The 22,094-nt window shown below is 45.0% G+C and overlaps 1 protein-coding gene across 1 annotated transcript in view; it reads right to left on the reverse strand.

Moving 5' to 3' along the window:
* Positions 1-22,094, reverse strand: part of ACTN2 (actinin alpha 2) — a 77,754-nt gene that overhangs the window by 22,498 nt on the left and 33,162 nt on the right. Inside the window, exons 2-10 of the mRNA XM_067711003.1 lie at positions 20,252-20,366; positions 19,213-19,332; positions 18,267-18,353; positions 13,938-14,025; positions 12,062-12,140; positions 9,036-9,117; positions 4,659-4,744; positions 3,009-3,101; positions 1,203-1,433 (exon numbers count right to left, since the gene is read on the reverse strand). Coding sequence (XP_067567104.1) covers positions 1,203-1,433; positions 3,009-3,101; positions 4,659-4,744; positions 9,036-9,117; positions 12,062-12,140; positions 13,938-14,025; positions 18,267-18,353; positions 19,213-19,332; positions 20,252-20,366 — 981 coding nt within the window. The remainder of the gene's footprint in view (positions 1-1,202; positions 1,434-3,008; positions 3,102-4,658; positions 4,745-9,035; positions 9,118-12,061; positions 12,141-13,937; positions 14,026-18,266; positions 18,354-19,212; positions 19,333-20,251; positions 20,367-22,094) is intronic.

Consider the following 22,094-nt stretch of genomic DNA (forward strand, 5'->3'; position numbering starts at 1 on the left):
CCAAGTGGCTCTATGAACCTGGAACTGGGGGAGAAATCAGAGCTGAAGATGTAAAGTTTGGGAGGTGTTGCCATTACAGCTGGTAGTTAAAGCCACGGGCCTGGATGAGGTCACCTGCAGGTATCAAGACAGAGAAGAAGGTCAGCATCCCTGTACCCACAAACCATCCACCTACATACAGCCCAGGGACAGGAGGAGGCAAAGCTGTGAACAGCGACGGGAAGGACTCGGTGGTCAGGTGGGAGGAACTCAGCTAAGTTCAAGGGTGGAAGGAGTTTCAAGAAGAAGGCCATGGTTACAGCTAAAGCGAATATGAAAATAAAAGTGACCACTAGGGGGCTTCCCTGGTGGCGCAATGTTGAGAGTCCGCCTGCCGATGCAGGGGACATGGGTTCGTGCCCCGGTCCGGGAATATTCCACATGCCAAAAGAGCGGCTGGGCCCGTGAGCCATGGCCGCTGAGCCTGCGCGTCCGGAGCCTGTGCTCCGCAACGGGAGAGGGCACAACAGTGAGAGGCCCGCGTACCGCAAAAAAAAAAAAAAAAAAAAAAAAGTGACCACTAGGTTGTCAACACGAACGCCGTTGCCTTTGAACAGAACAGTCTGTCTTAGGGTGTACGGAAGCCGGATTACTTACTGCAGGTTGAAGAGTAAAAGACATAAAGGAACGGGAAGTGACCAAAAACCAGTACCATAAAGAACTCTCTCTAGATGTCCTGCTACAAAGGGGAGACGAGAAACAGGACAGGTGCTGCAGGGAGGTGTGGAGTCATAGGAGGTTTTCATTTTCCTCTGGCAGATGCTAGAGCGCTTCCTATGCGGATGTGAAAGCTTCAGCAGAGCGGGAGAAACTGATGATGCAAAGAGGGATGTAAATATGGGACTGAGGCCTGGAGAAGGTGAATCGGGGAGATGGTAACAGGAGGGAACAGAGGGCCTGTGATCTAGATGCTGGTCCACCTAGAGGCGGGGAGGAGAGGAAGGGGACCGTCATCATTAGGTGTTTGTCAGAGGCCTGTTCTGCGTGAGGCACCAAGAGCAGTGAGGGTCAAGAACTGCATGACGGCAGGGGGAAAAGTATCCAGAAGGAAGTGGTCACAGGGTCAGAATTACAGTCAGTGCCTCTTCTCAGTGGCCCATCAGAGGAAGGACTTTGGGAAAAGAAAAGGGGGGGGCTGCCCCCGGGGCCAGGGGGCTACTCACCGACACCATCTTGCCCTCCGAGGGCATGAAGGCCGGCCGGTTGCTGATGCGCAGCTTGGTCTGCAGGGTGTTGAAGTTGATCTCCAGCTGGCACTTCTCCTGCACCTTGGGAGGCTTGTGCTTCCGGCGGTAATCCCGAAAGTCCTCCAGCTTCTTCTGCATGGCCTGCATGGTCTTCTCAGGGGTCCGGTTCTCTAGCCAGGGGATCGTGCGCTGAATCCATTCCAAAAGCTGTTCCCAAAACACACGCACACAAAAAAACTGCTGACAACACCAGCAAACTGCCCCCCGCCCCCGGTTAAAAAACAGAGGCACCGAACGATTGGGAATGGATTGACTGAATGCTCCCGAGATTACAGAAGTCTGACTGGAAGGAGGGCATAAATACAAACTTCTGTGCCCTCCAAGGGCCACTCACCATCGCCCCAATGACACCACGCACAGGTCGAAAATTCAGAGTCAGCACGAGTCATGTTTTACAAAAATGGGACATTTACAGGAAACTCCGGGACCAGACATTAGCAGACAAATGCTGGATGGAGCTTTCAAATGAGAAAACAAAAACCTCACGTGGTGGAACATGGTGGAATAAAATCAGGAAAGAACTGGGTTTAACTCAAAATGTATTTCTAGTTTAAATCAGCTCAAATCTAACGGGTCTACTTACGAGATGAAAGTATCGTAAATCTGAGACTGACTCAATGCCAAAGTATATTTTATTTTAATAGCTAGCTTTCAAGGAAATCCACAGGATGAAAGTGAAAATGGCAGTGACTCCAAGGATGAAGTACGCCCCCTTCTCTTGAATTACTACCAAGGCCTTACTAAGGCCCTGCATAGTCTGTTTGAGGGGTATAAATGAAGGACCAAGTAAGAAAAGAAAGGCTATCATCACTGAGGAGCATCTGTCCTTCGGTCCTGGTCATACTTCAACCCTGATGTCGATCGCTGGCATTAAACAATGTTGCCAAATGGAATTCTCCCATAGCAGCAGGAAACATAAACAGTATCATTAGCTTGGACTAATATACACCACTACTGGGGAAGACTGATTCCCAGTGTCCTGATGCTTTGCACAGTACAGACCAAGTATCAGCCAAAGTAAGTCAGAGCAAACATTATGTGGTCTCTGACATTGTCACTGTGATTGAGTTCAATCCAGAGAGAAGGTGGCTATGGACCTCACTCAGATCCTGCTTAGTTAAGATTTATACTATAGTAAGAACAAAAAGAAAAGCAACATGGAAAGGGCTATTCTGAGAAATCTAGCTGAAGAGCTGTAGAAAGGCATCCTGGAAACTCATGCTCAAATGTCTCGGACGGAGGGCTCTGCCTCTCCCGAGGTTCCCTCTAGGTATTTAAATACACACACAAGGCTGAGGCTTGTCTCACTGGCATGTTCCTTAGATGCTGAGTCACCGCGTGGAGCTGGGATTCTGAATACAGAGCTCACCCTACGTGATGTCAGTAGCCGATGAAGCAGGAAAAAAACAAGGAACACAATGTCATCTAGGGGAGCCCGACCCCGGAGGTGCAGAGCTGAGGATGGAATCACATTCTACGTTTTGTAACATGCAAACCACCTCTGTGCCTTGCAATGCCTGGAAAGACCAGCAGCACTACCTTTGTGCCCGTAATTAAGCAGGATGAACAACCCCTGAGAGCGAGTGTACTTTCCTACTTTTATTCTGTCTGAGATGAAAAATGCAAAAAAAAAAACCCCCAACACTGACAATCCGTGTTCACCCTCTGTGCCTCCCCCTCAGGGTGGGGATGGACAGGACTGCGGGGACCCGTTTCCTTTACCTCACTTGCTAGCCTCTCATATTCTTCCATCAGCCTCTCATTCTCTTGATTCACAGCAAGAACCTTACATATCCTGTTAGCCGCTGTCTCGGCCTGTAAAACACAATAGGTAAACAGGACGGCTCTGTCGACAGGGACGTGCATACACAAGGTGGAAGGTGGCAGGGCAGGGGGTGACCAGGGAGGCAGCATGTGCTGTAAGTGGTGCAGGTTCTGGGTTCGGGTGGGGTAAGCCTGAGGGCCCAGCTCGTTCACACTATGGGTCATTTCACACCTTTGGGACCGTTTTCACACAGACTTACATGGCAGGCTGAATATACTGTAGGGAGTAACAGGGAAATAGCATTAGTCGCAAACACGAGCTTTGTGAAACATCAAGCAAGTTAGTAACAGAAACTGATGGGCTGAGGAAACAATGGTCCCTGGGCGTCCACCTGAGCCCCCTGCCAACCTCACAACTACAGGGAGAGAACTCTCTGAGTTACATTAGCCTTTGGAAATCAAAGCAGACAGGACTGGATCCTGAATGTATACCTGTCATTGCACTGAGTTCACGAGGGCCTCTACGTATTCATTCCTGAAATGAATACATCGAATGTGCTAGATGGGATCCTTCCACGGGGCAGAACCTGCTTTAATACTTTATTTAACCCATGTGAGTAGCTGTTGAGGTATCAATAATTCCCGATCATTGTTTTGTGGGGAGCTTGAGGCCGGGAGGGGCCAAGTGCCTTAAACCGTGACCATGAGATCCGTCCGGCTTCCGGGCCTGCAGCCTGGCCCCCAGCCTTGCCTCTGAAGCCCTAGTAGGGGCCGATTTCCAGTTATCATTGTTCGCTGGTGATGGTCTTTTTTTTTTTTTTTTTTGGCCCCGCCAGGCGGCTTGTGGAATCTTAGTTCCCCGACCAGGGGTCGAACCCGCAACCCCTGCAGAGGAAGCGTGGAGTCCTAACCACTGGACCTCCAGGGAAGTCCCCCAGTGATGGTCTTAAAGAGATCACAGAAATGACACATACTCTGTCCAACCCCATCTCTCAGGACTCTGCAAGTAGAGATAGGGGGAGGGACAGGAAGCAGAAACAGGGGAACGCGGGAAAGCAGAGGGACATCCACCCATGATGTCCCTCAGGCTGTTTATCTTAAGGAGTATAAATTTTTTTGAGGTTTTAACACTGTTAGACTTTCACTATTTCAGTTAAATTAAGATTCATCTCGCAAGATGCTTGAACACGTCACTGAACAGTGAAGGCAATCTCCAGGCGGAGAACGGGACAGGGGCCCTGGAAAGGCGTTCACTTCTCCTCGCCCAAGTCCCCCTTCACCGCTCAATCAGTGTGGCTCAATTTTCATGGCCCTTGTTTTTTCCTGAAGCACAAATGTTTCCCACCATTGATTAATGAGATAAGAGCAATATCTTAGAAAGACAGAGAGCTAAGAACACTTCAGAACCGTCTAAGGGTAAAGCTGTTAACTAAAAAAGCATTCGCAGTTTGGAACTTGCCATATTAGGTCATCACAAGCTACTTAGAAAGAGTCCAAGGTAAGATGTGAAGTGCACGCACACACACCCAGGTATGCACGCGCACGCCCACACGACTAAAACCGATGCACAAGGGCAGCACGGCAACCAGACGGACGAGGGTTAAATACCTGCTCCGCGCCCGCGAAAGCATGGTAGAAGCAGGAAACGTATGTCATGATAGCTCTTTCATCGGGTTTGGGAGTGTTCACAATGTCTGAGGGAGGGAAAAATAACACAGAAAACAGACACACGCACAGATGAAGAGCAGAAACCAGGGTGAACAAAGGGAAGAACGAACTGGTTTACACTTGACTTTCTGTGTTCCTCGGGCCCACAACCCTGACCCGCAGGAAGCCTGTACAGAACTGACACACTCGTGAACAGAATGCTTTCAACCAGCACGTTTTTTTGTTTTCACATCATCAAACCAAGGGTTTCCCTCCTCCCCTACCCTGGATGGCTTTTTTTTTAAAGTGTAGGCGAGGCATTCCTAGGGGAACCCGTGGGCTGCCTGTCAGAGCTGGTGACCACTTCCTAAGGACCCGGGCGGCCCCGTCTTCCTGTCTTTTGACTGGATCAGGTCATCTGCCACTTTGGCTGTGAGCAAGGCGTGGCCCTCTGCAAGATGCGGGGACACACGCAGACCTCTCTGGCCCTATCTCGGATGCCACACTCCGCCCCCACCCTCATAATCCTTGGCTTTCTGCTCTGTGCACGGCCCTGGCTTGTGTGGGGATGAAGTTCATTGAAGATGGCATGTTTCCTAATCCTTCTATACGTACTTGCCATGCCATTGCTAGAAGCTACCCAGAGGAACAAAGCATCTAAAGGGGAGGGTCTACACGGCTTGTACTTATTAACTATGACCCTTGCCACTATTTGTATGAGCTGCTGAGACAGCTACCGGGAAGAGAGAAAACAGAACCACGGGAACACACACCCTTCCTTCCTCACCTTGGCCTCACCCCAGTTTGGGCTGAATTACGTTCTAACTTCAGATTCAGTTCAGTCACTGGACAGAATGCAGTTAAAAAGGTGCCTCATAATTCCCTAAGGTGAAACCCAGTCATTGGGTTTCCAGAGGATATTGATAGAAAGGCTGTGGGGATGTGGAACAGCATGGAATCTTCTGGAAACCAAAGATGAATGGCATACTACTGCATGGACAGGAAGTAAGTTTCAAAGAAAACTGGACTGAAAAAGACAAACGACTGCCTCCTCAGAACCAGACGGGTCTCCTTACTCAGAGGAGTCGGTGGGGGGAAAAGAGAAAAACAATTGAAGAAAAATCAAGACAGAGGTAAAGGATGAGTGATGACTTGTGTTCTACCTCCTCACCTTCTGTGCACCAGCAAAAGCATGATAGTAACAGGAGACATAAGTCATTACGACTCTTCGGGTCTGGCGGTGTATACTAAATCTGTGTGGAAAAAAGGTTAACTGCTCGGATGTTCCGAGAGCAGCAGGCTCCTGCTAAGGGCTGCCTCAGAGAGGCCAAGGTCATGAATCTTCCCCCAGCAGCCCCACACACTTGTGTTGCTCAAACTTTGGCTCAAATCAAAGAAGTCACATTTGCAAAGTCATTACTCTGTGTGCACTTCTAAGAACCACCAGAGAGAAGGGCACAGCCAGCTCAGAAGAGCCCTAAACTAGCAAGGAAGTCACATCCATGGCCGAGCTGGACCTCCAGAATTCCGCAGAGTGCACACAACAGCACTTTCGCTCTCTGGACAGATGGAGGGCCCAGGGGTCAGCAAAGGTCCTTCCTGCAAGTCCACACAGAACACGGGCACCCACAAATCTACAACGAGTACTCACCGGAGGGAGGAAAATAGAGAAACAGTTTTCATAACCTTTTAAAAAGCATGCAAGGGGGCTTCCCTGGTGGTGCAGTGGTTGGGAGTCCACCTGCCGATGCAGGGGACACGGGTTCATGCCCCGGTCCGGGAAGATCCCACATGCCGCAGAGCGGCTGGGCCCGTGAGCCGTGGCTGCTGAGCCTGCGTGTCCGGAGCCTGTGCTCCGCAACGGGAGAGGCCACAGCAGTGAGAGGCCCCGCATACCGCAAAAAAAAAAAAGCATGCAAGGTAGTTAAGATGAGGAAGAGTTTCACCAGTTTTCACTACAGGTTTATGGGTGAGCAGCCCAATTAGCCACTTCAAAATCCCCATTTAGGATTCAGAGACTATCACAAATGCCAGGAAGTAAGGTCAACCGCAGCAGGCGGTGGAGAGGCAAGGATTCGCCAAAGGGATTAAGTGATCTGAGGGGAGGAGATCAGTATAAGACATTACAGTAAAAGAGCAGGAGAAGTAAGAACACATTCATAGGAAGCTGTGGGAAAGGTAAGTCCGGGTGCAGGTGGCAAAGATGCAAAGGGTAATTAACAAATGGGGGGCTGATCTACTGGGGAGTTGGTTATACCACAGCTCGCCCCTCACCCAAGTCAGTCAAGTTCATAACTCTTTCACCAGAAGACTCTTACAGAAATTGCTCTGCAAAGAAAATAATATCGTATGCAAGCATTTTTCTGAGCCATTAAAAAGGAAAGAAAAAGAAAAGTAATAAGAGACTAGAATGTGTCACAAGGGAGCAAGAAATGAATAGAGTGCTAACGCATCCCATCCACTCAGAGGATAAGCAGAACACACGCCCAGACCAGGACTCAGAGACTAAGGGAAACCCAGCAACAAGAGGATGGTCAGCCTCCCAGGGTAATAACGACAGCAATCCTGAGCTCACCCTCAACTGTAGGAAATCAGGGAGGCATCAATGGACAGAGAGATGAATTTACTAAATGTCGCCTGTTTTCTCCTGTCTTCAGTATCCTAGCTGTTGACTCAAGTGGTAAACTCTGGGTAGTTATTTATCGAATGGAAAGGTCAAAGGACAGAGCAGAGCACCCAAATGCAAACTTAGCGTAGAGAGGACAGACAAGAAGGAAAAGGTATTTTCCTATGTGGCAACTTCACTGTTTTATTGTCTTTCTCCCTCTAAAGAGTTTCTGAAAAAAGTAGATTCTGAAGAGCATATTCAAGTGTGGTCAACACCCCATAATACAGGTGTTTGATAAAATGGCTAAATTAACAAACGGGCAAAATTAGAATCCTAATTGACAGACTACTGTCTCAGGTGCACTGTGTCCCTCAAAATGATAGGTGGAGTCCCACCTCCTGGTACCTGTGAATGGGACCTTATTCGGAAGTAGGTCTTTGCAGACGTGATCAAGTTAAGATGAGGTTGTGCTGGAATGAGGTGTGGCCTTAATCCATAATGACTGGTGTCCTCATAAGTAGCGGGAAAAAGACACAGAGACAGATGCAGAGGGAAGATGACCATGTAAAGACAGAGTCAGAGACTGGAGTGATGCTACCATGAGCCAAAGAACACCTGGGGCTTCTAGAAGCTGGAAGAAGCAAGGAAAGGTCCTTCTCTACAGACTTCGGAGGGAGCATGGCCCTGCCAACACCCTGATTTCAGAGTTACAGCCTACAGAACTACAAGAGAATAAACTTCTGTTGTTTCAAAAGCCACCTACTTTGTGGTGACTTGGTACAGCAGCCATGATGCAGTCACCAAAAATAAGGAGGAACAGAAGACTGACAACTGACTAGAATCAAGGTCTTTGCTTTTCCCCAACATGCTAATTAGCAGAAGCAAGGAACAAGAAGCAAGAATAATAAGATTAACAACGAGCACAGTAATATAAGTCCTTGAGGGCCGGGCCCTGCCTTATACATCACATTATCTCCTGCAGCATCTCCAGGGTCTTATACATGGTAGGTGCTCGGTAAGCGTCTGCTGAGTGAGAGGTGACTCATGCATAAGTGAAACGAAGGGATGGTCTCCACGTATCTGTGCTTTAAATGCTGTGCCAGGGCGAAACTCCCATGAACTCATCTCAGATAAAGGGCACAAGAGGTACTGAAACTAGTCTCCAGCATGAGGGCCGCTAAAGCTGCAAAATATTGAGAGGTTCTAGCTCTAACAAAACTAAATTTAATTTGGACAAATTAAAAATGAAACGTGAAAGTTTCAGAGGCACATGATGAATGACCGCTCCATAGTCTAGACTGAGATTCTATGACTTCCAGTTGGAAGGAAGCATTTTTTTCCTTGTGGAGTCTTAAAGAACAAGGAGATTTATTTGTTAAATTTCTATGTGGTTTAAAAAGAAAAAATGTTGTTAAAATAAAAACAGGAAGCTTTCCATTGAAAATCACAAACCAAAGCATTCTGTTTCTTTGCCAAAGCTGAACCTTTTACCCAACCCTTTCATTGTAGTTTTGCTGGCTTGGTTTTGAGCAGGATTCTAGAAAATAATTTTGAGCAAAAGCTACATACGAAATTCTCTAATATTCACGAGGCCAATGACAGAAACTTCTTAGGAATCCTAAGTCCTTCAGATGTAACCTGGCTATAACGTTTACAGGTCTTTATGTGTGGCCGTCACATAGGGAGGCAACAGATTTTCTGTAAGCCAAAAAACACAATTTTCATCTCACCTTCAGCATCCAACATTTTGGGAATATCCAGGTGCTTCTCTGCAATTTCCATGGCCAAGTTGATATTTCCTATTGGGTCATCCTGCATGGAAAACAGCATAACCAGCTTTTTAGCATATTTTTTTGAACAGGACTTACGACTGTTTTTTATATACCTCATTCTGGGGAGGAAACTTTCCCATCCACACATAACCATAATAGGATAAGATCTTCCTTCTTATATTTTCCCAAACATTTCAAACATTTAGAGAAATATCAAAAACGACATGAGAATCACCCAATCCATGCACACTCCAACTTCATAAAACGTGAGCAAAAGGTTGAAGAGAACAGATACTGTGCAGCTAGAAGGAAAGTTGTGAGGTATTTTCTCATGGATGGAAAAACACCTGGATACCTCAGCGCTGAGCTTCAACTCTGGGTAACAAAAATCTAGATGATTCCAAAAGGAAGCATGAAACATACATTTTCCACATCTGGAAGGTGATCATGGAGAATATTTAGTACCACACTAACTTTGTTTATTTTTGTTTTAAATATAAGAAAACACGCTGCTTTCAGCATGTTTAGGTGAAACTTCTGGGTCACTAAAGAATATTACAAGATGGCTACAAAGAGCAAAAGTTAGGTTTCTAGGATGTTAAAGACCACAAGAAATGAAAGAAACTTAACATTATAATAGAAAATTGTGAAGAAATTTTTGTTCGTCCGATTGCGTTTGTCTTCCACGGTAAAGCTGGTTAAATATATACGTAACGTAACAAAATACATTGAACCAGAGGTGTATAAATGAAATACTGAAAAATTAAAAGAGGTATTTAACATTTCCTGTTTTAATCTTCTAAAGAGATTAAGTATTGTGAATTTGAAATGGGATGGGGGTATGTAAGACAGAAAAATCAAAATGAAAAGTAGTGTTAGTACAGGGATGACTGTAATGAATTTTAACATCAAAGCCATTTAAACATTTCAGAAACTGCAATGATTTGCAATAAGCACAATCATTTTAATACAGTGAAACATCTAAAACATAGAGGCTTCAAAAACATTCGGTGCTCAAGGAAGAAACCAAAGCAAGCTTCCTGGCCTCTCAGAGTTTACTATCATTTCAGGCAAAATGTTTCTTCAACTCCATGTTATTTTAACAAAGCATATAATCATTTCACTAAAAGCAGCCATATAATAAGGTGAGTCTTACCTGCATATTTTATGCAAATGTTTAGAAAACCAAATAGCTGAGTGAAAGTTTCTTTTTGTTCTTAATATATAAGAAAATTTTCAGCATTAAAAACAGAGTAATGATTCTGAGTCTTTGTGAAAGCTATCTCACTTACACTGTAACTTAGATAAAATGTAGCAATTAAGTGTTTTCTTGGCTCAGCTACTGGTATGTGACCCTGGGAAGATTAAAGAACTCCACCCTTCTTCATCTGTAAAACTGGGATAATTAGTACCTCCTTTATAGATGCATGGTATTATATAGTTTACTGTAGATTTTGAAGATTGAATGACTGTGTATGTATAACATACATAAAATATATGTATTAACATACGTATATGTATATAAAACGTTAATATATGTAATATCCACATATGTAACACATATTAATACATATATATAATAAACATATATACTTATTTATTAACAGTGTCTAATCTAGAGCTATAGAAGTATTCACTGCTATGGTTAATTACTATCATTTTTCCACCCATCACAGGTGGCCAATTACCCCATCTGTTGACCTTTTGTAATAGAAACTGACCATTATAAACTGCTAATAAAATGAGGTCTATCTAGTATAATCCCTTCATTCTGCAAATGAGATAAAGAGTAACTGAAAAAAATATATACCGTCTCTATGTTTGAAACGTTTCAAAATAACTCAGGGATGAGAATATATGCTTGGGGAAGTCAAGCAACTCTGGCTGCCCCGTTCCCTTAGGCAACCTTCCATTCGTGTACGGCAGCTCTCATCTTCAGGATACAAGTACATTTTTCATGTGCTATCCTGTCGTCAGTGGAGAGAGGCCAGGGGAAGGGTGGTGAGCACGTGACAACTGCAAAGGTGGCAAAAGCCAGGACACTCTTCCTACTACCCCCTGTGCCACACGGGGAGGGCAGCATGCAGCAGGACCGGATTCCACACCAAACACAGCGACACGAGGTGCACGGCCAAGGAAGCACACCAGCAACCAGAGGAAATGTGCCCCACTACTCCTGGCAGGAATGGTCATGGGGCGGGCAACACTTTCCATCTTAAGTCTTTACACGGCATTATTTCTAGGACAGATGGACTGTCCACCACAAGATTTAGAAGGGAACAGGATTTCTTTTCTCCATCACAGATCCCATGTGCAAACTACTTTTAAAGAAAGAATGTGCAGACTATTTGAAACTTAAGCACAATACAGCTTAAGCTTAAAGGGAGAATGAAAGTTTCCTCAGCTGAAAACGTAAGTTCCCTAAGTTGAATTTTCTGAAAAGAGAGAGAGAAAAAAAAATCCCCCAAACTTCTTTTCTAAGGGTGCAACTCATACCTTGTATCAATAGCAAGATAAGCATCCCTTGTGTGAGAAACAAGTTAATCAACTCTGAGTAAATATGTCAGCAACTAAATCCTTCAGAAAAAGGAATTTAAAAAGAAGGTTTGGGGTATTTGAACCTTTCTCCCCCCAGCCTGCCCACCCTGCAGCAAAACAGACACTTCACTTCTCATATTTACAACCTGGGAACGCAAAATCTCTGAGAAACATGTGTAAAAGCTGTCGTAGGAAATCAGGCCAAATCAACAAACATATCGTAACGTGGGCAAAAAGGTGACTTGGCTCTGGGTCTTGTCCTGCCCTAATTATAACAGGTGAGTATTTTCCCGCCACCCTTCCTGTTTTCATCCCGTGCCAGGCTAGCTGGGAGGGCATGCTGGCAGCAGCCTAGGTGTTGGTGTGAGTTCAATGCCAATGGGCTCACTTCCAGGACGACATGCTGGGGGCAGGGCAGACACAGCATGCCGGGCCCCGCAAATGACCTTGTTCAGCTTTGAGTAGTCAATGAGGTCGGGCCGGTGTCTGTGGATGAGTGCACAGAGTCCAAGGCCGTCTTTCCAGCTGCACGACGGTCACGGTCGGGAGGAACAGGAACACGGGTTAATGGACGGGCAGCAGCAAGGGGCTGACCTTGGTCAGACGTTGGCCTGAAATCTCGGACCTGGGGCCCCAGGTACCTCCCTCCCTCCCCCACCCAGTGACACCCTGGCCCCTTCCCTGGACTCTCGCCTCCCTCCCAGGGTCTGCCACCCCCCTACCAGTCTCCTTTCCATCTACAGCTTCAGGCCCAGCCTTGCTGGGGACTCCCCCTAACCTCCCCGCACCCCCCGCCGTGTCCTGCCCCGGTCCCTGCTGTGCTGGGAGAACTGGCAGGGACTGGAGGGAAGATGCCCCCTACTGTCCCCCACCTCCCTCAGTGCCCAGCAGGCCCGGCTTTCTCCTCTCTTCTCCAAGTCTCCATTCTAGACCTGACCCCCAGAGTCTGCCCAACAGACAGACACAAGGACATCCACCCAGAAATGCCCAGGACACACTTTCCTCCAAGAGCACACTCCTTTGTATACTCAGTACTCTCCGGTTCTCCTCTATCTTTCTTCATAAGGTTCCTTTTTGTTTTGGATTTCTTCTTTTAAAGGCAAAGATGTGTAAGCAGCTGAGGGACTTAGCAGGGAGGGTTTGGATTTCCAGTCTGTCTGCCCAGAGACACCAGCGCTCACTGTTCCCAGACACCCCCAGGCTACGAGCTCCCAAGTGATGAGCGGCAGGTTCACTGAAGGTCAGGAGCCTGTGCCTCCAAGGGTCGGGGAAGAAGGAGGCCCCTGGGGCCACACTGTCGAAGGGCTCAGGCCCATCTTGGGCCAGAAGAAGAAAAGCAAGAAGGTGAGTGGGAGGCCAGGCTGGGCCCTGAGACATCCTACCCAGCAGGTCCCACACCCCGATGGCATGTGATGTACGAACAGGAAGCCTCCTCCTCACCTGTGTGCACTCAGGGAGTGGCTCAGGGCCTAATAATACTTATCTACCTAGATTACCTCCCCAGTCTGTCCTGGTAGCTCGTCCATATCCTTCATTTCTTTTTTTTTTTTTGGCGGTACGCGGGCCTCTTGCTGTCGTGGCCTCTCCCATTGAGGAGCACAGGCTCCGGACGCGCAGGTTCAGCGGCCATGGCTCACGGGCCCAGCCGCTCCACAGCATGTGGGATCCTCCCGGACCGGGGCACGAACCCACGTCCCCTGCATCGGCTGGCGGACTCTCAACCACTGCGCCACCAGGGAAGCCCCATATCCTTCATTTCTTTTCTCTGATCTATGGGGGCCAGGGACCCATTTATATTCATGGGTAACCCACCACACAGAGGGAGAAAATATAAACACCTGACAAAAGATCTGCGCAAGAAAAAGACTGAAGCAAGGGACAATATCATGCTCTGAGGTTATATCTGGATTTCCTTCATCCAGTTCCCTACAGTTTTTCAAACATGATTTGCCTACTTCTCTCCAATCCCAGCCTACAAAGCTGACTGATGAAGCATCTTTTGGGCACGACAGAGAGGAGGGACGGGGTGGAGCTCGTATGTAGGATACGCAGACCCTGCTACGGTGTCTCCTTGTCACTGAGAATCCATCCCTGCCGCATCCCTGCATGACACTCACTTATAAACAGTGCCAGCCTCCCAAACCTTAATCCAACGTTTTCCCCTGAGAGACCCTAAACATCAATCATTCTAGAGCCTGAGCTCTACTACATACAGAAAACGCGTGCCAGACAGGAGGAGACACAGGAGTAAATAAACATTGTTCTCCCTGCCAACCCGGATTCCAAAGAGAATACCAGGACCCCAGGGCCCTGGTTGCGCACCTGGTGTGGAAGTTCTGAATGTTCACATTTCTATAAGGAGCGGTCTTCCTTTGACACCAAAGCAGCAGACCTTCTTTGGCAGAGGTTTCTGTAATGACAGCCAAGAAAAAGTGTCCACAGGGCAACACTCACCCTCACTGCTCACTCACCCAACTTCTAGTCACTTGCTAAAGAGACCTCCCAGGGGGCCAACACCAAAGGCAACCTCTCTTCTCCAGTCTCTGCAAGAGGATGGAGCTGGAACCCTGCTCCCAGGGACTGACTTCTGAGGCCACTTGAAGTGACTTGAAAAGGACAGTGCAGGAGCTACAGCAAGTTATGACATGATGAATACAAAACTGGACTTCAGGGTTACTGCTAACGTACCTTTCGGATGAAAATTTGTTTTAATGTGCATAATTTATGACCTAACTATCCTGTCATTTATCTCAATTATAATTTATATTCTTAGGTAACTGGAATTCACAGAGGCCACTGTGTCTGAAATGTATTCCCTTACCCACTGATTTTAAAGTACTTGAAGGCTTTTATTGGCAAATTCCAAGTTTGGCCACTTGGGTTCTGACCAAGTTAAGAAAGCAACCACCCCTGTGGCAGCCATGAAGACGTGCTGCTCAGATGTCCTGCTGCAGGGAGCACAGGACAGAACTGATGTCCCAGCTACCACACTCTGAATCCTCCCCTGCATTCCCCAGAGGCCACACTTCTTCAGGGCTACTCCAGCCACAGACTGAGTGAGGGAGGGGCACCAGAGCTGGGCCATTCCTGCCACACGTGGGACTCCTCTGAGAGCAACTGAGGCTGAAGAACTCCCCATTGGCCTGCTGACCCTGCCTGAGGACCACTTTGCAGAATGAGATTCTTCTTTCTCAAGCTCTTCCTTCCCCAGCACGGGTGTCAGCCAGGCGCTATGCCTGAAGGGGCTCTGCCATCTTCTGCTTCTCCCCACCCTTATCCTCCACAGGCATTTCCCCCAACAAATCTCTTGCATTTCTGCTATGGATGGAATGACTGTGTCCCCCGAAAATTCATAGACTGAAGCCCTAACCCCCGATGTGATGATATTTAGATATGGAGCCTTTGGGAGGTAATTAGGGTTAGATGAGGTTGTGAGGGTGGGGCCCTCATGATGGAATTAGTGCCCTTCTAAGAAGAGACAGCAGAGTGCTTGCTCAATCTCTCTCTCTCTCCCTCTCCCTCTCTTCCCTCCACTCTCCTTCTCCCTTCCCTTTCTTTCTCTGCTGTGTGAGGACACAGAGAAAAGGCAGCCATCTACAAGCCAAGAAGAGAGTCCTCACCAGAGACTAACTATGTTGGCACCCTGATCTTGATCTTCCAGGCTCCAGAACTGTGAGAAAATTAATTTCTGTTGTTTAAGCCACCCAGTCTATGGTATTTTGTATGGCAGCCTGAACAGACTAAGACAACTTCTAACACCATCTTGGCACTTGCTTGTTAGAGGACCCAAAGTTTTATACATCCAAACAGCTCCTCAAAGCCACTTACATAACTGGGATTCTGCTTGTATTTACATCTTAACAATTTAGAAAGCTCCTATGAACATGTGGACTCCTAACCAACATTGGGACCTGGCCTTCCATTTCAGTAAGAGCTTAAGTTGATTTCTTCAAATCAAAGTAAGTATTCTGTAATTATTTATCTAAATTCTCCATTTCTAGTTCAGATTTTTCTTTGACCCATAACCCATATGAAATACCCCCCCCCCGCCCCTCGCAAACTTCCACATGCTCTAAGAATAATTTGAATGATTCCTGATCATGTCTCTTATCTACCAAATTCCTGTTAAGGAAAACGACTGAAAGTTCTAAGACTTTATTAAAATATTAACTGGTATAGATATCGAAATATGGAACTCCATACCCAGCTGTTCTGCTATACACACAACTGCCTGCCTTTGGGGTCCTGGCGAACGGAATTAGTAAGAAAAAGTATAACAGGAGGAAATAATCCAAACTTTTTTATAAAGTTTAAATGGCACTTAGATTAGAAAAGTAAACAGAGGTAAAGCAGATCAATACAAGCTTACAACTGCCACTTAAGCTTAGATTTATAAGTCATTGAGTTTCACTTAATTTCTTTCTGAATACATCTGAACACTCTTATGCTATGAATGTTGAACAAAGTTTTTTCCTTATTGAATTGGCTACTCTAACAAAGCTGACTCTCTCCCACCCCAAGTCCATTCTGAGGCATTCAGCAAAAGGTTACAAGCCTGTGCCACATAGTACATGACTGTGGTACCTCCACCCTGCCCCCGCAGGTGTAGGTTAAACCTGAGAAGTCCACACACAGAACCCTGATGGTGGGTATAAAAAGCATGTCATAAATAGGTAATGTCATTGGTTATTCCATCATGAAAAACCATAGGATGCACCAAGAAGCCCCATCTACTTGGGCATCTCTGCACTGCCCTCACCAACAGGTATGTCAATCTCTCATTTCCCTTCTTCGAAGAGGTCCATCATTCTGTTGACAGAGACTGGCTCCTCAAAGAATTCAGTTTAATGACAATGTCATTCTCCTACATAATATACATCATCAAAATAAATTAGACAATTTTTCTATAGATTTACAGAAATTAAGTGAGGTTGTTAAGAAATGACCCCACAGAAGTAAAACAAATAAAAATATAAGTTAGCAAACTAACTTCATCTGCTGTGTGGGACACTGGAAGACCTCTGCTTGAAGAGATTTAAGCACCTTGTCAGTGATATCACACTTTTGAATGTTTATTTCTTAGTCTTTTGAAAAGCAGATTAGTATATCTTTCTATCATAATGTTTTATGAAATACTATGCTTTAATTATCTTATCTTGGGCACATAAATAATAAATTGGGGAACCTCTAATGGATCACACCATGCATAGTTACATTTGAAATAGAATTAAGTTTTCAATTAGTATAATCACAATTTGAAATCTGTAACCAATCAGAAGAAAACCTGAGGTCAAGCTCACCTCTGTAATATTTGTGGGAAAAGGATTTGCTAGTGTAGCAAATGCAGTGGTATGAACAAGATTTTTAAAAAATAATATTTGTTCTATCAAGTGGGCTCAACTGCTTAAATATTTAAATGCCGAAGTATATAAAACTGATTAAATGATTACAAACTATTCTTTTTTAATAAAGCAGGAACTTTTAAAAAGCAGATTATTATTTTCACTAGCATGAAAGAAATGTACTTTAATAAGAGTACATTGTATGAAAGTTTTCAAATTCAGACTCTTCATAAATTCGAGCTGGCTGTTATTTCTGAGCCTGAATTCTTGAGGTTTTAATATCATTATATCTTAGTTTGATTTTTAGAGGGCATAAGTAAATTCCTGGACAGAATTATGAACCACGCTCCCAGCCCTGACCATTTGGGTGCGTGGTTGCCTTCTAGGTGACAAAGTTAGAGGAGACTGCCTGGTTGGATAAGTCAGACCACCCTTAAGTACATTCTTTTTTTCTTTTTTTCATATTTATTTATTTATTTGGCTGTGCTGGGTCTTAGTTGTGGCATGCGAACTCTTAGTTGCAGCATGCATGTAGGATCTAGTTCCCTGACCAGGGAACGAACCCAGGCCCCCTGCATTGGGAGCGCAGAGTCTTAACCACTGTGCCACCAGGGAAGTCCTAACTATGTTCTGCAGCTATACCTTTTGTGATTTGAGTGCTAAATAGGCCAAGTTCTAATTTTAAGAATGTCAATTTGACACTTTTGACAGTGATGAATTCATCAAAATATTTTGGAGTGCAGTGGGCGTAAAAGACTAAAGAGCTGCATCTTCAGTGGCAGTGCTGAGGATTAGGGTTATGTTACAATGATGGAACAGTTATTGGGCCAAAAGACACAATGACAATAGATATTTTGTTTAAAAAAAGGAGGGGAGGGAGAGAGGGAGGGGAGAGAGAGAAAAAAAGAAAGAACAAATTAACAAACTCAGATTTCAATCGATTATCTTTCAGCACTTGAAGGAAAGCGTTTCAAGTGTTTCAAGATCTAAGTCTAAAGAACTGTTATAGTCGTGAACCTACTAGTATAATAAGCAATAAAGAAGCTCAAAAAATGCTCATTTTAAAAAGCGACTTCTGTTCTGAACAGGTACTCATCTTTTCCAAAATGATTCCAATCCCATGAATGAAACAGCATTGCTGGGGTCTTTTTTTCATACAAATAGAAAATTTGTGAAAACCCAAGTCCCGTTATCTTTCATTCAATCCAGTCAATTTTACAAAAGCCTATCCAAACTCAACTTCATCAGCTCAATTTACAAATCACGCTAAGTATCTTAATACGATCAGGTTTTTAACCCTGTCCTTTACCTTCAACGGAAATATCCTGAATAGCAAAGCGCAGGATGATGGTCCAGATCATACCCAGCGTCATCTTCACGTTGCCATCCACAATTTCTTTAGGTAAGAAGAAAGAGCAACAAATGAGGGTAAAGATAACATAATCAGCACATAAAGTTTTCCTGTAAGTTATGAGTCTCCTGTAAAGTTTTGACTTCAGAGCTACTGGAAGATATACATATGCAAAGACCAGTTTCTGTTTGTGTAAGTGTCGCAGCGTGTCTAGTTCTAAATGTGGTATTCATAACCAAATGTCTACAGTTTAAATGAGTTATGAGTTAATGATGAACACAAAGCTTGCATATGCAAAGTCACTGAAAACAACCCAGGGGTTTCCAAGGTTTACAGACTAGATGAGCCAAGGTTCTAAATAATCAAACAGAGAGAACACTGGGTCATCTTTACCCTGATCCCTCTTCCCGAGCTCAGTTGTAAAGATTGAGAGGCAGGGCAGTCTCAGCTCCTGCCAGACTCACCCGGACTCCCAATCTCCCACAGAGAATGGAGATCCTTCCTACTAGTTCTTATTAAGAGTCACTGGGATGTACAAGTTCTTTCTCATTTGGATGATCAGTTTGAAAAAGACAGCATCATATTTGACTCCTTTTTTTTGGCCACACCATGCAGCATGTGTGATCTTAGTTCCCCAACCAGGGATCGAACCTGCGGCCCCTGCAGTGGAAGCTCAGAGTCTTAACCGCTGGACCACCAGGGAACTCCCTTGACTCTATTATGTACAAATGATCCTAGAGCCTTGTCTCCCGTTCATGGTGCCTGCGGAGAGCCTGTCAAGAGAGGCTGACACAGGAGATGGGGAGAAGGAAGGGGGGAGGGAAGCAGGCATCCAGCTGCAGGCCCACTGCCCCACGGGGAGGTCTGTGCGCAGTCAGGGTCATTCGCATCACACCCCATTTACCTTCCGCCCCGATGGACACCAGCTTCACGCCTTTGCTGGCTATGTAATCCAAGGCTTTGTTGACGTTAGCGATTTTGTGGAATCGCATTTTGCCTCGGTCAGGTTTGGGCAGCCTTTCCCCTGTTGGATGAAGAAAGAATCATGTAGACACAGAGAAAGGAGACCCTTGATGCAGAATCAAGATGCCAAAGTTCAGAGCCCGTGCCCTCCTTAAATGGGAATCATTATTTGACTGTTCCTTATGTGTTCTCGGTTTCTGTAAATCACAGTACTTTCAAGGTCAAATGGACCAGAGGGGAGCTGTGCTATTAAGGCCATATGCTTTTCAGATTTGCTGGGAGAGCCCGGTTTGGTCTTTGAGCCAAAGTACGAATGAGTAAGAAAGAAGCTGGCTGGTGCCCCTGCAGCATTCAGAGGTGCTGATCAGCTGTGGGAGAGAGTCAGGGAGCTTCGTTCAAATCACAGGGTTCATCTCAGATGTGGAGCTACGGAGACACCTGGATCAGGGCCACCCTGCCCTCATCCTTCCCACTCACACCTCTTTAATTAAGCCCGATCCACTCTCCAGTCCACAGTCTAAACCAGCCAGCTGACATTTAGGGCAAAGGATAACCCCTCTGGGACTTGAACTCCTGTTTTCAGAGTTAAGCCAACATGTACACTGGCCTTCGGCATGAAAGACAATTTCTGGAATACACACTCGCTGGACTTAGTGGAGAGGGCAGTCTGGTGGGCAGTCATATAAATGTCATTTTCTCTTCTCTTATTCTGTTTTGAAGTGGGTGGTAGAAACATGATTTTAATAAGTCAATTTTAAACAGAATTCACTCCTTTTTTAGAACAGAAAAATAACTCCAGGCAGACCGCTCTTTGGAAAGGTTTGCTTTGCCAATAATACCATCTCCCCCAGCCAGGTTCAAAGGGAGCTTTTTTTAAAAAACAAACAAACAAACAAAAAAACAGATGCGTATCTACTGCTCGGACATAGAAGTACATGTAAGATTGGGTATAACATGTATGAAAAATGTTTAAGACTCACCTGAGATGACTTCCAAAAGCAGCATGAGCTTAAGGCCATTCCGGAAGTCTTCCTCGATGTTCTCGATCTGAGTGCCAGCTTTCCTGAGGTGGGAGTTACACCAGGCAGTGAAGGTCTGCAACAAGAAGCAAACAGTGCTGAGCACAGCCCCATCAGCACTCAGAGCCCCTCCACATGGACCATGCCTGACATCTTACACATCGTGGGGAGAACAGGAGGCTGGGGCATCCTGGACCTTTGAGAGAGAGCAGACCGAATTGGATGGAAAGCATGATTTGAGCCCTGAAGGTAAGATTTTAATAAACTTTCTTCTTTAGAGACAAAAAAAATCATTTTTTGGGTCTAACCACCTGAGGAATTTTTGCCTTCAGTTTAGAAAGGTAACACATTTGGGATTAACATATACACACTATTATATATAAAATAGGTAACCAACAAGGACCTACTGTATAGCACAGGGAACTACACTCAATATTTTATAATAACCTATAAGGGAAAAGAATATATATATATATATAATATATATATATAACTGAATCACTGTGCTGTATACCTGAAACTAACACAACATTGTAAATCAACTATACTTCAATTAAAAAACTAATAAAATTTTTTTTAAAAGATACCATGTTTACACCTATGCCTTTGCCTTCTGAAAACCTCTTATTCTGTAGGAAATAAGGATGTGCTTATTCCCTGCATACAACAGAAATCAGTGTGCTTGCAGAATGGATGAATAAATTATGCTTAAAGAATGTTCAAAATGTCGTACTTTAGAGCAGAGGGTGGGCGGCATTGTGCAGTAGAAAGGGGAAGAGAAGAGGGACCCGTAACCACTAATTATCTACAACTAGTTTATCCTGGATGAACAACAGTTTTAAGCTAGTAACTGAATCAATTAAACAAATTTGCAGTATAGTCAATCATTAATAATAATAATAGTAGTAGTAGCAATAATAATGAACTCCTACTGGCATATTCCAGGTCCTGGGCTAGACCCCGGATTTCAAAGACAATTAGATACAGCCCTGCCCTGGAAGGGCTCAGAGGCTAGTCATGTTAACAAATAACTAGGGCAATATTAAGCAGAAAGATGAACTCTATACTAAGTGGCATCCAGAGTCATTCTGTTTATTTTTCAAACTTCTTTTAACTTGGTTTCCACTTGTGCACTATTTCCTGCCAAAACCAGATTAGAAATGCTTCTGGCAGCTGCTGGCTAAGAATGCAAACTGTGCCCTTGTCACACAACAGCTGCTGGGCTCCGGAACAAAGTGCCCGCACATTACGCTGCAGCGAGACAGACAAACAGGGTTTGTGTTATAGATGAGACGATGAACCTCTCAAAAATAGAGTTTTTCCAAGTAAGACTACAAAAAGACACAGTTTTCCATAAAAATGATTTTTCTGGGTAATAAAAAGGATTTTCAAATCTGACTGATGGGCACTTATTTCAAGAAATATGTGATGTTATTTGCAGCAACATGGATGGACCTGGAGATGATCATACTAAGTGAAGTAAGTCAGAAAGAGAAAGACAAATACCATATGATATCACTTATATGTGGAATCTAAAATAGGACACAAATGAACTGATCTACAAAACAGAAAGAGACTCACAGATACAGATAACAGACTTCTGGTTGTCAAGGGGGAAGGGAGCTGGGGGAGGGATGGATTGGGAGTTTGGGGTTAGCAGATGCAAACTATTATATAGAGAATGGATAAAGAGCAAGGTCCTACTCTGGGATGAAGTGAGAGAGTAGCATGGACATATATACACTACCAAATGTAAAATAGCTAGTGGGAAGCAGCCGCATAGCACAGGGAGATCAGCTCAGTG

This window comes from Pseudorca crassidens, chromosome 16 (assembly GCF_039906515.1).
Source record: "Pseudorca crassidens isolate mPseCra1 chromosome 16, mPseCra1.hap1, whole genome shotgun sequence".
Classification (NCBI taxonomy): domain Eukaryota; kingdom Metazoa; phylum Chordata; class Mammalia; order Artiodactyla; family Delphinidae; genus Pseudorca; species Pseudorca crassidens.